This window comes from Raphanus sativus, unplaced genomic scaffold (assembly GCF_000801105.2).
Source record: "Raphanus sativus cultivar WK10039 unplaced genomic scaffold, ASM80110v3 Scaffold0367, whole genome shotgun sequence".
NCBI classification, from domain to species: Eukaryota; Viridiplantae; Streptophyta; class Magnoliopsida; order Brassicales; family Brassicaceae; genus Raphanus; species Raphanus sativus.
The window spans coordinates 25,109-42,752 of record NW_026615687.1 but is presented as its reverse complement, the minus strand read 5'-3'; the positions used below and the strand labels follow the sequence as shown (position 1 = coordinate 42,752).

General features: G+C 36.7%; 3 protein-coding genes across 3 annotated transcripts; 1 reads left to right on the top strand and 2 right to left on the bottom strand.

Annotated features, from left to right (window-relative positions):
* Positions 1-5: 5 nt before the first annotated feature.
* On the top strand, positions 6-777 carry LOC130501986 (uncharacterized; the record flags this gene model as incomplete). Its single annotated transcript, XM_056996799.1, has 4 exons — positions 6-95; positions 164-321; positions 402-468; positions 555-777. Coding segments are annotated over 4 exons (414 nt in total), but the record flags the coding sequence as incomplete, so codon positions are not given.
* Positions 651-5,412, bottom strand: LOC130501989 (uncharacterized). Its single transcript, XM_056996802.1, has 9 exons — positions 5,126-5,412; positions 2,736-4,783; positions 2,472-2,657; positions 2,306-2,392; positions 1,899-2,051; positions 1,455-1,766; positions 1,262-1,384; positions 1,107-1,194; positions 651-1,042 (listed from the first exon to the last, which is right to left on the bottom strand). The coding sequence occupies exons 2-9, from the start codon at positions 4,683-4,685 to the stop codon at positions 852-854; spliced, it is 3,090 nt and encodes a 1,029-aa protein (XP_056852782.1). The 5' UTR covers positions 4,686-4,783; positions 5,126-5,412; the 3' UTR covers positions 651-851.
* A 2,791-nt stretch (positions 5,413-8,203) lies between these two features.
* LOC108805378 (putative kinase-like protein TMKL1) lies at positions 8,204-13,339 on the bottom strand. The gene is made up of 3 exons (XM_018577409.2): positions 13,333-13,339; positions 10,032-11,519; positions 8,204-9,041 (listed from the first exon to the last, which is right to left on the bottom strand). The coding sequence occupies exons 1-3, from the start codon at positions 13,337-13,339 to the stop codon at positions 8,395-8,397; spliced, it is 2,142 nt and encodes a 713-aa protein (XP_018432911.2). The 3' UTR covers positions 8,204-8,394.
* Between the last annotated feature and the right edge of the window lie 4,305 nt (positions 13,340-17,644).

The window sequence follows — 17,644 nt, the reverse complement described above, 5'->3', positions numbered from 1 at the left end:
AGATCGATCGGATCATCAACAACACCATCGATAAAGTGCTTGTCCTTCGATTCGGCCGTCTCTCCGACGAAAACTGTCTCCTTCTTGATGACATTGTAACGTTGATATCTTCTTCTTCTTCGTCTCTCTTTCTTCTTCTCCCTAAATTTTGATTTTTTTGCAGCTGGAGAAATCGGCGAGAGATGTCTCGAAATTCGCTACAGTAGCTTTGGTGGACGTTGATTCGGACCAAGTTCAGGTTTACGTCAACTACTTCGACATCACTCTGTTCCCTTCAACCATCTTCTTCTTCAACGCTCATCACATGAAACTTGATTCTGGGTACATTCTCTGTTTCACTGAAATAATTACAAAGCTTTTTTAAAAAAAAAGTTAATTCTGATTTGGTAATTTTCTTACAGAACTGCGGATCATACCAAGTGGGTAGGTAAATTCCACGAGAAACAAGACTTTATTGATGTCGTTGAGGTAAATTCAAATAATTTAAAATTTTATTAGTTTCTGTAAATAATTGATTTTCATTTAGATTTTGAAATCCTCTGTTTTGTGTGTAGGTAATATTCAGAGGAGCGATGAAAGGGAAGATGATTGTTCACTGTCCGCTTCCTCCCGAGAGAATACCAAAGTACCAACTTTTATACAAAGATGTGTAAAACAAAACTGAGTTTATTGTCTCTTCTTTTTCACTTGCAAACTCTCTTTCTCCATCCCCCTTATGTTTTGGACACAATAACATTTACATGACAAATTTCGAGATTTACATATATGTTTTTTTTTTGTACAGAATGAGATAAATATATGAAAGAATGTGAACTAAAAACCCGTTTCTTCGATTCTCTGTAACGTCGTCTTCAGGGCTTGTTTTCTCTTTTCTTGCTTTTAGTGACGAGTTCCATTGACATGGATCGAAGTCTGCTTGTTATCTCGGTGAAGGCGGGACGAGCATCCGGGTCTATGTCCCAGCATTGTTCCATCAGCTTTTTCCATTCCGCAGAACATGTTTTCGGTATGGGAGGCCGAAGCGTGTTCTTCACTATCCCACCTACAAAGAGGGAAAAACAGCTGAGCAAAGAGGAAAGCGAAAAAACAAAACTGAGTAGACTTACCAATGATTGCTCCGCAATGCATATCTGCATAGGGCTCCTCTCCTGTTAGAATCTCCCATAGGCAGATCCCATATGAAAATACATCAACCTGTTCACACCCAGTTACATAAGCTGTGTGTGTGTTTTAATGGAATCTAAATTAGGTTTTCTCTTACTTTCTCTGAAACCCGGGTGCTGCTTCCGTTCAAGAGTTCTGGTGCCATCCATGGAAGTGTTCCTCTCACTCCCCCAGATACCAAAGTGTTACGTTTGATTCTAGATAAGCCAAGATCTCCCACCTGAAGATTTTTTTTTCATGCTTAAGATTCAATCGGGATGAGATTGTTTGTCATCAAAATTTATGTTTACCTTGCATATAGGCCGTTGTGGATCCCTTAGATTGACGAGCAAGTTCTCACATTTGAGATCAAAGTGGACAATGTTCTTCAAGTGCAAATACTCCATGCCAAAAGCAGCATCCATTGCTATTATTATCTTTTTCCGAGCGTCGAGCAACCTGTCTCTCTTGACAAGAGCATGCCTTAGTGACCCATTCACCATGAACTCAGTAACAGTCGCTAATGTTCCTCCAGCTCCATCAGGGACTATACCATAGAATGCAACAACATTTGGGTGATGAAGATTTGAGAGTATCTGTGCTTCCCTCCAGAAATCTTTGGTCTGATAAGACAGCAAAGAATCCATGACACTGACCTTAATCCTCAATTCTGTTGAAGAGCTAGAATCCATAGTATGTGTGTGTATGCCAGCAATAAAAAGATAATGAATACACAAAAAGACTTGAGGACTAACCAAGCGTTCACGTTCTGATGATCTTCCTCCAAAGCAGCTTTTCCTTATTCTCTTTATTGCGACATCAGTTCCTCGCCATTTCCCATGGAAGACAGTTCCATACGTCCCCGATCCAAGTTCTGTTAGGTCTTCAAGATCAGCGTTCTTTATCATCTGAAGGTTTAGGATATAGGTAAAAGAAATAAAAATCAATGCCTAAAGCATGTCATACATAATTATCATTTTCTGTATTAAATCTTGTTCAGAGAATAGACAACAGTAGAAGCTGTCAAATAAAATTTTAAGGAGTCAGAATGCCTCAGCTTAGCTTTTCAATTTTCCAAGCGGGATTTACTAAAATGGGTGAATAACAAAGTCATGATGTGATTAAGGATGACTCAGTTTTCTGAAGTGACAAGCTTGAGTACCTGCAAGCCATACACACTGGCTTTTATTTCAACTATGAGTGTGTCATTAAAATTGTTGTTTTTCTCGTCAACATTAGCTTCAGCGTCCTGTCAACAAGTGACAATAATGAGAACAAGACCATCTCTTAGCTTAAATTATAAGTTTACAAACAATTAAAATCACTACCTCAGAGAGGAAGAGAGTATCATCACTGCTGTCCAACCTTGTGTGTGGAGTGGTTGTGAGTGAATCTTGCCTTTGGACAGATGGGATATTCAACTTGTAAGTTTCATTTGTTGTCTCTGGCACTGGCTGATTCAAATCCATGCTCTGGATTCTCACATGGCCGGAACCACTTTCCCTTTGTACTCTCTGCACGTCATTGACAGTTATTACTATTATAATTATGTACTGGTGACAAATATAACTGTATATTTTTGGAATACTCACATTCTTTTGTGTTGGATCAAGTTCTAAGCGCCCTGTCTCATGAACAATTTCTCTCTTTGCTGATTCCGAAGAGATGTTGAACAAGAAATCCACATCAGAGTCCGCTCTCTTATTTAACAGCACCCCTGAAACTTCCAAATTCCTTGTCCTGGCAGCTTCATTTACAGGTTCTTGAATAATATCAGAAGGTGTCTTACTAAGTCTTCTTTCCTGATTTGGGGTGTCATCTGCAATGCCTTCTTCCAAGGAGATCAGATTCCCAGATGAGGTTCCAGCCATCAAACGATCATTATCTTGCATTATTTGCTTCCATAGGTCAACACTAACCACTGAGGTCTGGTTTCCATAGATTGGCAAGTTCTTGGATTCCATGTTTGTAGCGATTACCCTTCTCCCCACAACGTTCCCACTGTTCCCATCTTGATTTAGAAAAATTTCATCAAAATGATTGTTGCATACATCAGAAGTGTCTCTATGTATTGTCTTGTCTTCACCGAATAGTCCTGGCCTTCCTCCTCCGTCAGTGGACGTCAAATCGAGTATGTTACTTTGTGTACGACGGCTAGATATATCGTTGTTCCTATGCTCCTGCACTGGCTTTTCTTCTGTTTGTTTCTTTGTAAAGTTCAAAGGTGAAGATGGGCTCTGTCTCTCTTGTGAAAAGTAACTAGAATGTCCACCGTTAACCTCCAGTGTAGAGTCTGAGTACGAGTGTGGTATTCCCAAGAAGGAGTCATTTGAATTTGTAGAACCAGAAAACGAGACCTTAGGTTCTTCAGGTATGCACGGTTTCTCGCAGTAGAACCCTCTCCCGTTATTACCATGACTGATAATGGGAGGAGTCTCATGGTTTTTGTTGAAGCCACTCTGGAACTGAATCCCGTAAGAGTTCTCCGCGTCATGCTTGTATGTTTGAAAGTTCACTGAAGGCTCTGGTTGAGCTAGAGTGAAGGAGTTATTGCTCTCGGAGCTCGAGTTGTCGCCAAGGAACTGAGAGCAATCCTTGTGCATGAACGGTGAAGGAGAAATAGGAGGCGATGGATAAGCAGACATGCTATACTGAACTCCACCGAAAAGCTGATTCGAGTGCATTGCACTAGTATCAAGCCGGAGCATCTGGTCCAAATGGTTTACATGATAACTTGTATCACCGGCGATTTTCATCTGCTGAGCCTTGTTTTCAGGCTGTCCAATAGGAATCAAGAACAGTCTTGGCCTTTGTGAACCCTCGGGCCTTTCTAGTACATTGTACTCTTCCATCATATTCTGAAGATCTTCATCCGAAGATACAGATATTAACGAGTCAAGCTCATCACCTGGAAGCTGATACTTGATTGAATGCAACTGCTGGCAAATAGCTGAGGTCTTCTTCTTGAGTTCTTCCCAAGAAAGGTTCTTGCGGATGGAAACAATATGCGTCTCTCCTCCAACGTATTTTAGCTTCTCATCGCTGGATCTCGGCATGATCTTCCCACCAAAGCTGCAAAGAAACTTAACTTTACCGAACCTATCAAAGTCTCCTCCTCCTCCTGCAGTGTAGTTGTTGGAGTGAACACGCTCTGGTAAGAAGACAGAAGGCGCAGACTTCCCAGTGACGACGACACATCCTTGGTTTGAGTTTAGTTCACCAAAAGCCTTCCTGGTTGTTATAACTTCCTTATTTTCACCACCAAGATTGTTGTAGCCGCATGCGTTGTTGAACTGAGGCATGTGTGTGGTGGGGTCACGCCCGAAGTCATACGCATCAGAAGGATGACACTCTGATTCCATCCTCCTCAGGTCATGAAACCCGGCAGGCTGGTTGTGGTAGTAAAGGTCACCGAATGTATGGACATCGTTATGAGTGGGATGAGGAGGAGTGTGGTCCTTGAGAAACTCCATGGAGAACTCTTCCCCGGTCTGAAGTGAAACGTTTTTATTCACGTTTTGCCGACTCCATGTATCTGACATAGTTTGATCGTCTTTCTCTCAGTTCAATCTCTGAGCTGCCATACAAAGTAAAGGCAGAAACGGTCAAGGAATCTTCAGTTTAGGAATGTATGTGTCACCTGGAAACATAAAAGGAAAGAAACAATATCATGAGAATCAGTCATTTTAGACAAAATAATTCAAAATAATAGTAAAAAAAAAAGAGAACATGCATCAATGATCATGGCCAACAGCACAAAAGCTAAAAACACACAAAGCCAGCTCAAATATCCTTTTTGTAGGGCCTTTAAAGATCTCCTACAAAATGAATGTAAATTCACATTTTCTAGGAACATGTTATCAATTATAAATCCTTGAATGAATCATCTGAGAATTTCTAACCAATTGAAGAATAATCATACAGCAACATCGAATCAATTATAATGCGATTAATCAAGGATGGTGGCGTAAGATAGAATTACCTTCACATTGAGCATTCAAACAGAGGAAGGCGGAGAAACGAAACTGAGAACGAGAGAGGGAGAGAGAGAAACAAACAAAAGGAGAATCGGAGAAAACGGGAAGACGAAGGGGGAAGAAGAGGATGAGAGAGCGTTGATTACACTTTGTGACAGAGACCCAAAAAGATCCAACGTTTCCGAGGATTAAGCGCCTTCGAACCTCCTTTTACCGCAACTTCCGCTCAATTTCAAAATTTCGCATTTCACTGATTCATTCAGGGGACGCTCACAGAACAAACAAACGATGATTCAAAACTACGTCGTTTTTATTGGTTTTCTATTTTCACACGATTCGGCCCATTGTTTTTAAGCCCAGGCTCGTTTAACTTGTTTCGTTTTTTTTTTGTTTCCATTTTCAGTTGACAAGTTTTGTTTCTTGTTAATCCTTGTACATGTATATAATTCAAAATATCATCTACAAAATAAATCGTGGGGAGACAATGTCTTGTTACGCACTCAGACCTGAAGCTTTTGAAGTAGTATCATCCTATTTTCAGAATCTTTTCAAATCAACCTCTTCTGAAGACTTTATACCAAAGGCTACTATAGCCATGATTATAGACAGTGTCTGCTCAGAGCACGTGCTCACAACACGTTTGCACAGGGTCATGTTTTCTTCTTTTACAAAACTAGAGTCTTATTTTGCTCAAGTCAGCGCACGACCATCTTACTGTTTGAGCCGGGCCCCTGATTATAGATTCATCCAACAAGTCAAGTGTCATCAAAGGAAAATAAGAAGGCTCCAAGACCGAAGAAGATAAACGGACGTAGATTCATCATATTAGCTTCTTCAGCTTCTGTTAACGTTAACACCATTGTCATTGACAAAAGATAAAACTAAAAATCAAAATGAAATCAGAATGGTTCCCTTTCCTATGAAACAAATGCATATAACCTTAATGTTCAAAAAAAAATGCATATAACCAACCAAAAGTGGCTTTTGCTACTGATGTCACAGCTGTCTATTGTCTAGATCCTTCAGCATCTTCTTTATATATCAAACGCTTGTAACTCTGAGAAACTTGTGCAATAAACGTATTATTCACAAAGATATTTCCTCTGTTTTGGCTCTGCCTTTAAACTAAACGGCCTATAATATAAGTTAATAACAATTTTCTACAGAATAAAATCGTGACCTCAAATGTCATCTTCTTGAGTTCTTATCCGTTCTTTATATATTTTCACATGACTGGACATAGTTTTAAGTTTTTTTATTATTATATATGCTGGAATCAAAATTTTCTTAATTATTTTTTTTTCAAATTTTATAAACCCAACATAATAATAAACACCACTCATAATTTTATGTAGACGTAAAATAATCCAATACAAGTAAAAAAGAATCCAATACTATGCACATCACATGAACAGTGAATTGAAACCTGCGAGGGAAGACCTTTCGCCCAATACTACCAAAACATCTAGACCGTGGCAACTAAGTCGTCGATAGCTTCAACTCCCTCTCTCTCATCTCTACCATATGTTCTACTCCCTGTTATTTGCACCTCGATGTTCTATATAAGTGGGTCACATGAGCCACACTGATGAGTAAACTAAAAAGAAATAATGACATCTTCCATAGTCTCCTGCATGTTTTCCTTTCTTCTTCTTCTTATTGTGTTTCCGCATATGGAAAAAGCCCTTGGCGCAGAAACGGAGCTCCACGAACTCAGTGAGTCTTTTTTGTCTTTCATAAGTCATGACTATTTTGGTTTACCAGTTAGGTAATTTAACTCAAGGGTGTTAAATTTTAATGTTTTATTGCGTTCTTGATATTTTTTGGATTCTCGATTAAAGAATACGAAATAACAAAGGTAATAATACTGAACATAAAACATCGATTGGTTTTCTTTTTCTTTTTTTTTTAACAAAAGTTTTAGTTCATATATATTTATTAAACCAAACTAATTCTAACTTTTAAAATTAGAATAAATTTTGGTAGTTTTTTCTCTTTTTGGTTCGATTCAAACATAAATTTAGGTTTTGTGGATAAAAGAATTAAGTGGATATGAAGAAGAAGACAATTTTTGTCTTACAACCCAATTTAATTTTTGATTCGCCTTTAGCTATGCTGGGCTACAAATCAATACTAGAATTGCCAAACCATATATAAATGAGTAATGCATTTGGTTGGCGCTGGTGCAGAAGAGACAAACCATCCTGATCAAGTGACAGTCCAAAGGCAACGCCGCTACTTTATTGGTCCTCCGTCTATTCCGTGCCAACTCTACCAGCGATGCAAGCGTACTCCACCCCCTACAACCCCTCCGTGCAAATTATACCAGCGATGCAAGCGTACTCCACCCACTCCAACCTCTTCTAAAGGCAAATACGGATCTGGTCACTGATCTCACTGTAGAATCAAATGCGTTATATATATATCGCCGTTTCTAAGATATCCTTATTTCCAGCTTCTGTGGTTCTTCGTCTTATGTTGTCATGTTTTTATAGCTTATACATATCAGATCGTTGGAACAATACGATGTTTCAAAAAAAATTGGAACAATACGTATAGTTTTAATACTGTATCCATAGATCATGAGTGCCCATCTCAATAAATAAACGTTATTTTAATAAAACAAATGTAGTTGTAACATTTGTCCCCTTATGCCATTCATCTTAAAGCCAATCTCATATAATCTCAAATTTTCCAAAATTATATTTTATATAAACAAATCACACTCTCAATAAGCAAATGTTTCAAAATTTAAATAAACCGAACTAAAATTCAAAATAAGTATAAAACAAAAATCGTTAAAAAGGAAAGAAAATCGCCCAAATAGCATTGGTCTGGCTTAACAAAAACGATACAATTTATAAACTCACGGAATACTTCTCGGAACATGCCAAAAAATCGCCAGAAAACTCGCTGGAAACTCACCGAAAATTTGCCAAAAAAAAAAAAAATCACCAGTGGCTGTTTTTGTCAGATGATTTAACAACTAGCCCCGAGCAAAACATTGCTTTGTATTGTTGGAGAAAATGGAGCGTGGAGCTCCTTATAGAAGGAATGTAGAGGGATGTGAAACAAAGACCGAAGAAAATAACTGAAGTAGATTCATCATATTAGCTTCTTCAGCTTCTGTTAACATTAACACCATTGTCATTGACAAAAAGATAAAACTAAAAATCAAAATGAAATCAGAATGGTTCCCTTTCCTATGAAACAAATGCATATAACCAACCAAAAGTGGCTTTTGTATAATAACAACAACATAAACCAAAACAACTCAGCATGGTGTCTCAGCGTCGCTCCTGGTTTCAGTAGGACTATACAACGCTGATCTATTCCTCGGCCTGTTCTCTTCCAACTGCTTCACAACCTCTTCCATACTCGGTCTAACCGTCGTAACAGGAGCACAGCATCCCATCGCCAGCTTCAGCGCATGAACCAAACCTTCCTCCATCGGACTCCTCACTCCTTTCATCGCCTCCAAGTCGAAAACCTCCATCGTCGTCTCCTCCAACACCGCAGCTTTAACCAAAGAAGGCAGATCCACGTACTCCCCACCACCGTTCCTCCCACTCTTTCCAGGCTTCTTACCCATCAGTATCTCCAACAAAAGGATCCCAAACGCGTAAACGTCGCTCCTCGGGTTGCATTTCTTCATCTTGTGAAGCTCCGGCGCCTTGTACCCGTCGTATTTCGCCTGCGAGACGATCTCATCCGCCACCGCTTGCACCATTATCTTATCAAGCCCAAACTCAGTTACCCTAGCAAAGAAGAAGTCGTCCACCAGCACGTTTTTCGATCTTATATTGCCGTGGATGATAGGAGCTTCTTGTCCGGTATGTAGATAAGCGAGTCCTCTCGCTATCCCCAACGCTATCTTGTGTCTCCTGGCCCAGTTCAGAGCTGGCTTCCCCGGTTTGCTTTCTATAACAACCATTCAAAAACAACACACATAAATACTTATTTTTTAATATTAGTTTCGTCTCAACGGTCACTCGAAGTAGGACTTCTGATACATGAATACTACTTTTTAATATTAGTTTCGTCTCAACGGTCATACATAGAATACTATTTTTTAATATTAGTTTCGTCTTAGCGGTCACTCAAACTAGTACCTCTAAGAGTAATTCTTGGGTTCACTCCCTAGGGTGAACCTCTAGGTTCACCCACCAATAAGAGTTCACCATTTTGTATTCAATATCTTTTAAAAAAGGAAACAAAATATTGTCATATTTTAAAAATTAAAAAGATAAGAATAAATAAAAAATAAAATTAGTTGGAAACAAAAAAAACTTTTAAAAATAATTTTAATACCATCGACAAAATACTAAACCCTAAATACTAATCCCTAAACCCTAAATGTTATATCCTAAACCCTTGGGTAAATCTTAAACCCTTGGATAAATCTTAAATTCTAGGGTTTATGATTTATCCAAGGGTTTAAGATTTATCCATGGGTTTAGGGTATAGTATTTAGGGTTTAGGGTTTAGTGTTTTGCTGACGGTACTAAAATTACTTTAAAAAATTCAAGAATTTAGAATTTGTCCAAGGGTTTAGGGTTTACCCAATGGTCTAGGGTTTAGGATTTAGGGTTTAGGGTTTAGCATTTTGCTGATGGTATAAAAAGCTTTTTTAAAAAATATTTTTTTTCAACTACTATTATTTTTTATTTTAATTCTTGAGCTTTTATTTTTTAATTTTTTAAAAAACGTAATATAAAATGGTGAACTCCTATTGGTGGTGAACCTAGTTCACCCTAGGGAGTGAACCCAAGAATTACTCTACCTCTAATACATGAATACTATTTTTTAATATTAGTTTCGTCACAGCGATCACTCGAACTAAAGACCTCTGATACATGAATACTAAACACAAAACTGATGAATGAGAAGAAAGACTAAATGTAACCTTACCGTGCAACAAGTCATGTAAGCTAATGTTGGGGATGTAATCATAGATGAGAAGCTTCTCTCCTCTCTTCCCTTGGTAGAAAGCTCTCAAAGGAACCAAGTTCTCGTGCCTTACGCGTCCCAACTGCTTTATAACAGGCAAGCAAGAGCTTCTATCCTTGCAAGTACCTTCTCTCAACAGCCTCAACGCAATATTCCCACCGTCGCTAAGCTTCGCCTTGTACACCGTCCCGTAGTTAGTCTTCTCCATGACTTGCCCCGTCGCGTTCAAAACCTCTTCAAGAGTCAGATTCTCACCTCCTTGGAACACAACCAGCTTCCCTTCACCGCCCCCACCATCAACTTCCTCTTCTTCATCTCCTTCTTCTAAATCATCTTCACTCTCTACGCTACTCTTCCTCTTCTTGTTCTGGAGATAACCTATCAGCAACGACGCCACAACAACTGCTCCGGACATTAAACCGATCACCAGTCCAGCGACGGCGCCGGGACTCAACCTGGAGGAGCCTAGGCAGGGCTTCAAAGGCAGACCACAGAGGGTAGGACTGTTCCCTTGGAAAGACTCAGCTCTGAACTTGGAACCACCACCGGAGAAACTCGGCAGCGTCCCGCTAAAGTTATTGTGAGAAAGGTCGAGAGTTTCGAGTTGTAACAACCCCAAACCATCAGGGACAGAACCGTCAAAGATATTACTCGAGAGATCAAGCGACTTCAGAGATTTAAACCTTGTGATAAACTCAGGGAACTCACCGGAGAGGTTATTACCACCAAGATCAAGAACCTGGAGGTTACCGCAAGTAGAGTTCGGCAAAGCAGGCTCAGGTAAGACCCCGGAGAAGGAGTTACCGTGAAGCTTTAAGGAGATGAGGTTACCGCAAAGGTTCCAAATCGAGGGAGGCAAGACGCCGGTTAGGGAGTTACCGCTCAGATCAAGGTCGGAGAGAGAAGAAGCGTAGCCGAGCTCGAGAGGGATTGTCCCAGTCAAGGAGTTGATGTTGAGGAAGACGCTTTGGAGCATAGAGAACTCGCCGAGCTCTCTGGGGAGAGAGCCGGTGAGGTTGGCGGAAGGGAGCTGGAGAGAGAGGAGGCGGAGAGAGGAGTCGTTGTAGAGAGAGAGGTTCGTCCACTGGCGTGAAGAGAGAGAGAGGTCTGTGTTGTTGGTGGTGGTGGTGCATTGGAGAGGAGAGCCGTCTGAGAATACCCATTTTACCCCTCTCCATTGGCAGACGGGGACGGATGAGTTCCAAGAAGACAAGAGGAGGCTCTCGCTGGTGCCTTGGAGGGAAGGTTTGATTTTTGAGACGAGAAGCTTCACATCGGAAGAGGTGGCGGAGAGAGATGTTGCACAGTGGGAGAGGAGAAAGAGCTTAAAGAAGAAGAAGACATGAACAAATCTCAATGAAGCCATTCTGAGAGAGAGAGAGAGTGAGAGTGTGAGTGAGGGACAGAGCTTTGTAGTGGAAAGAGAGTGTATGGACCATTTTGTAAGCGCTTTGGTCAAAATAATGTTAAACGGCTATGATTCTAACTCGAACTAGATTGATTCTTTACCGTTGGATGTGTCTAAAAGTTGGTGTGTTTTTTTTTTCTTTTATCAGAAAGTAAAGAAGTGTTTATTAAAAGAGTCGTTTACGTAATGGGCTACTTTTTGTCTTTTGTTTACGTCGCGGGCCACTTTGCACTTGTTGCATACTTTCTCTACTTCTGCGTCATGTGTTTTGTCTTAAAAGCCCTTTTGTTAAATGAAGTTTGGTTTGATGGGGTTTGGTATATAGCGAGAAGGGAAGAAAAACCGGTACCGTCCCGGTTTAGTGTTTCATTTATTAAATGTAGGCCTGGGCGTTCGGTTTTCGGTTCGGTTCCGGTTCGGTTTTCGGTTTTTCGGTTCTAGAAATATAGGAACCGTTCGGTTATATATGAAATTCGGTTCGGATCCGGTTCGGTTCTTTTCGGTTTCGGTTCGGTTCGGATAATAATTATAAGAATCGACTAATACTTTATAAATTTTTGGTTCTAATTCGGTTACATATTAGTTCCAGTTTTTCTGTTAATTTTGGATGATTCATGGTTAAAAACAGACTTCTGAGAAGTTTTCAGATATAAATCAGGTAATTCATATAAATTTTAATATTTTCGATAAAAATATTCGGAAAATTTAATTTTTAGGATAAGTTGGATAACTTGAAATAACAAAAAAAATATTTTCTATATATTTTGGGATAAATTGGTGTATAATGTTTAGAATATTTGGTATTTTAGTACTAAATATAACTAATATTTTAGGTATATAAATTGTATTTCGGATGTTCGGGTACCCATTCGGTTCTCGGTTCGGTACCGGTTCGGTTTCGGTTTTTCGGTTATAGAAATATAGGAACCGTTCGGTTATTTTAAACTTTGGTTCGGTTTCGGATTCGGTTTTTTCGGTTCGATTTCAGTTCGGTTTTCGGTTTTCGGTTTTTATGCCCAGGCCTAATTAAATGTCCTTTCTTAAATTGGTTCACTGCGGTTTGATTCTAAATTATGGTCGGATCTGTGCATTTATTCCGTCCACAAATATTTCGTACTTCTACTATGTCCATTAAATTGTGACCAGACTTATGAATTTATTCTATCCAAAAACCTTATATCCACAAAACCTTCTTACCTTCTTACCGTCCACAAAACTTTTTTACGTCTATTACATCCACAAAACGTTTTTGTATCTATTCCATTCGTATACACTTTTCCAATTATATTGCATCCACATAATACAAATTACCTAGAGTTAGGTTTAATATATTATATAGGCTGAGGTATCAATCACAAAAATACACAAAAGGCAGATTGTGAAAACGCACATGGAGGATAAAAAGTAAATATTTTGTGGATGAGAGCTTGAGAATTATGTCAGTTTGCTAAGGACGTCCATAAATCTTTCTTCCTTCTACTCTGTCCATAAATTGTTGAGGCGTCCACGTAATCCCATCCACACGCTATCCGTCCACATCTTTTCAGATCTGGATTTTGAAATCGAATTTTTGCAGATGTAAATTTTGAAATCCACAAAACACTAAGAAACTAACAAAATGAAACGAGAATCAATTAAAGGATCTAGAAGAACAGAGATGGCTATGTGACGGGAAAAGAAATAAAAAACCCTAATTTCCCAGATCTAACATTGGGTTTAGCGACGGGAACAAAAAAGAAAGAGAATCACTAGTGTACAGAGGCGAGCAGCCAAAACATAATCACAAACGGGATCAACTGGAGCAAGACAATGTATAAAAGAAAACGATGAAGCAAAGGGTAAGACGAACCGTACCTGCCATGGGGGGGGAGTTCGAGAACAACAGCGAAGAAGAATGTCGGAGGCGAGCAAGAGGATGGTGGTTAGGGAAGAAGAAAGTCAGAGGCGAGCACGAGGACGGTGGTTAGGGTTCGAGAGAGAAGAAAATAAAAGGAGATGAAAATGGGGGAGAGAGTTCGAGAGAGAAGATGAAAAGGTTAGATCGAAAAAAGAAACTGGGCTCCAATGAAATTCAAATTTGGTCTGTTGCAAGAGGAACCGGTATGAGTGTGGTTTGGTTTGTCTAAATTGGACCAAAATCGATTCTGGTCTAAAGCAAGGACATGGGAGTCTTTTGAGCAAACAACAGTAGAAGGAAAGTATGTAACAAGTGGTAAGTAGCTTAGTGTGAAAATAGAAAGACGAAAAGTGGCATAGAAAGTAAAAAATTCTTATTAAAAAAAAAAAATCAAAGCGATGGACAAGAATGGTATAAATCTACTTGATTACTAGTTATTTTATAAAGTTGCTTTTCTTTGTCGCTTTAATTGATTCAACCATTAGCACGCTCAAATTTCGAATCAAGACTTTTTTTTTTCTTCTGCCAAGATGATAAAATATGTTTGTTGTTGTTTAATCAGAAGTGAAGTCTTTTTCTGTATTGTGATCTTGAATCTTGTCCGTACATGAGTCATGGAATACGAGAGACAAGTGAATCAACGGTGGTGGAGGAACATCAAAGATAAGTTATGGTTTCGAGAAGACAAGTTATTGTAAGAAAACCAAGGAGTGTGGGAAAAGTGCCAAATTTTGAGAAAAAAAGGAAAGATGAACATTAAGTGAGAAGTTGTTTTGTCTATGTCCTTTTGTGTATTGCCTCTTTCGAAATTTAAACGGTGGGCAATCGAGTACACGGTCGGTATCCAAAAAAAAAACATTTAAGAGTTGTATTTTCTCCACTTCAGAATGAATAATTTAGAGTTGAGTTTAATGTTTTAGAAAGATTAGTATTTTTTATTTAGAAAATTCATATGTAGCAGGTGCATTTCTTTTCTTGTTTATTCGGCTAGTTTAAATCTATGCTAGTGGATAAAGAAAAACTAATTCCATTCAAAATTATGTTCAGGTTGTGTAAGTTCTGTTTGGTGCTCTTCCAATCTTAGGTTCAGCTTGTTTAATTTCTATCTGTGATTTTGGTGTATGTTAATTCCACTATGCCTTTTTGTCTACAACTTTTTTTCGGGGATTCTTGTATCCGCCTGTTTAGTTTTTGGTATTCTTTTCGGCTTTGTACTTTCACTATTTCAATCAAAGTATTTTAATCAAAGTAATTTAAAGTGAAAAAACTTTCATTCAAAGCAAAAGTATTGTTTATGAACTGTAGCAAAATCATAATTTATGAACTGTAGCAAAATCAAATTATATTAGCAAAATCATAATTTAAATGCCAGAAATTTCATTTAAAATATTTATATTTTTCTTTTGCTAATATAGGACTAATCAGAATTCTGAAAATTTACTAATATTTTATTACAAGGAAGATAATTAAGAAAAAAATGATCATATTAGATAAATGCAAAATAAGCAAAGATAAAATAACATATATGACTTACTCACCACCTTTAAAAGATATCTGTAAGTTTCTTGAAAAACTTATATGATAATCAGTTAACATAATCTGATCTGCGTAAAATATTGTGCATTTATTTTATTCAGTTATATCAGTTTTTTTTCAAAAAAAAAATAACAATGCAATATCCTATTCATGCCGATGAAAAGTCGTTATGGAAGAAGTTGATCCTAATCAGTTGAAACAATTGTTGATATTTTTTTTGGTTTGATTAGACTTTTCCTAAAGACTTTTTCTTTGTTAAAAACTGATTTTTAAATTAAACAGGATATAGCTCAAGTTTGATTTCACTCGTTGCTCTTTGTTGCAAGTTGGAAAAGTATTTAACGTCTAAATAGTAAGTAACATATACGAGTTAGTTGAAGAGAAAAGATGAGTAAAATAAAATGATAATAAATGAATAAAGATTGATTTCACTCATTGCTCTTGAATATAACAAATGAAATCATTCCTTTAGCTTTAATGCTTTACTAATACCAAATCAGTTTCTTCATTTTAACAAAAAAAAAAACAATTCAGTTTCTTTAAACAAATATCTTTCCCAATGTGTTTTCACAGGCGAGTTATTTGTTAAACTAGTACTGAATGTTAAGTATCTCTAAATGGCGAGAACACTAGAAATCGTAAAAGAAGTCAAAGCTGATCATAGTTTCAAAAAAAAAAAGTCAAAGCTGATCATGTATTAAAAAGTCAAATTTGATCATAATAACGAACAATTTTACATATGTTCGCCAGATATGAACCTCATGCAACTTTATAGAAGAAGAAAGATAAAAACATAAGGAATCTCTGATTAGATTAAGACACAACTATGTCACGTCTTTATCAACAACCAAAACTGTTCAATTCCCACGCTGCTCCTGTTGTAATCAACCTCACTTTCAGAACATCAGACATTCTTCATCAATTCCACCTTTTTCTCATTAAGTCATGAGTCATGCCTCAGTAATAGGTCCAGGGGCAGGTCGATCATCTTGAATTGAATCTCTATTATTCTATGCTGTGCAGTTTTAGTTTTTAAAAATAATAATATGAAATTGTGAAATTACTACAATATCAATACAATTAAAACAGCAGACATATTTTAGACATCCCCTTGATTTTTCAAACTATTTACATGAGTGCCACTGAAATAGAATAATTATTAAATATTTAAATGACCTAAAATATCTTAAAGAGATCTTTAGAAAATCTGAACAAACAATATTCATTAAACAAACAAATATCAGTATATATCTTATCAAATTTAAATTGCCTAATATAGTTTCACATAGAATTTGAATTAAATAGTCACATTTTTATTTGTATACGTGATGAACTTTTTTTTGTTACAATATTTATTATCATCTTTGATGTTTTTTATATAAAATGTACGAATTTCAACATAAATTATATATATAAATAGAAAAATATAATTTTACTATAATTTCCAACCATAAATTTCTCCAGCTTCGGAAAATGGGTTAAAATATTTATATTTCAAATTAAATTGTATAGAAAATAACATTTCTAATAAAGTACGGATCTGGTTGTCACGATAAGATATTCAAGAAATACTCACTTTATATATATGGTAGGAAAAACTCATTTTGATTTTGATATCGATAATCCATATCAGATTTTTACTATATTAATGAAAATGGTTTTATAATAAATCATCTTTAAAAATAACCAATCTAACATAACCAAACATAAAATATTAAATAATCTACCGACGATAAAACAAATGTATCAGATCAATTTTTATATATTTTAACATAACAAATTACAGAGCACCAATTGAAACTTAATTGAGAACCGATTCAATGTACAAAATATCCAAACTAACTAGAGCAAAGCATCTTAGCTCGAGTTCATACATAAATGTACGAATTTCAACATAATTATATATATAAATAGAAAAATATAATTTTACTATAATTTCCAACCATAAATTTCTCCAGCTTCGGAAAATGGGTTAAAATATTTATATTTCAAATTAAATTGTATAGAAAATAACATTTCTAATAAAGTACGGATCTGGTTGTCACGATAAGATATTCAAGAAATACTCACTTTATATATATGGTAGGAAAAACTCATTTTGATTTTGATATCGATAATCCATATCAGATTTTTACTATATTAATGAAAATGGTTTTATAATAAATCATCTTTAAAAATAACCAATCTAACATAACCAAACATAAAATATTAAAATAATCTACCGACGATAAACAAATGTATCAGATCAATTTTTATATATTTTAACATAACAAATTACAGAGCACCAATTGAAACTTAATTGAGAACCGATTCAATGTACAAAATATCCAAACTAACTAGAGCAAAGCATCTTAGCTCGAGTTCATACATAAACGAATGAATTTTATATCTCTTTGTTATTAAAACATAAAATCACAACCGAACTTAAACCTAATTGAGAAAAAAATCCCGCGCTTTTCAAAGTGCGGGTAAAAATCTAGTTAACAATTAAAATAAGGACTCAATTCCTGTACCTAGTTTTATTAGTTTTTTTTTTTGCTTTTTAGAAAGACCTAATTTTATTAGTTGTGCAATCTAAAACTCCATAAATTGAGTCTAGTATACGTGTGAAAGAGAACAGAAAATCCTTCAATAACAACAAAAAGGTCTAGTTATGTGACTCGATTTTGTGTATCTCATTTGTTTTCTTTTGAAGTTGACTACTAAAGTTAAGGAGAAATACAATGTTTTATA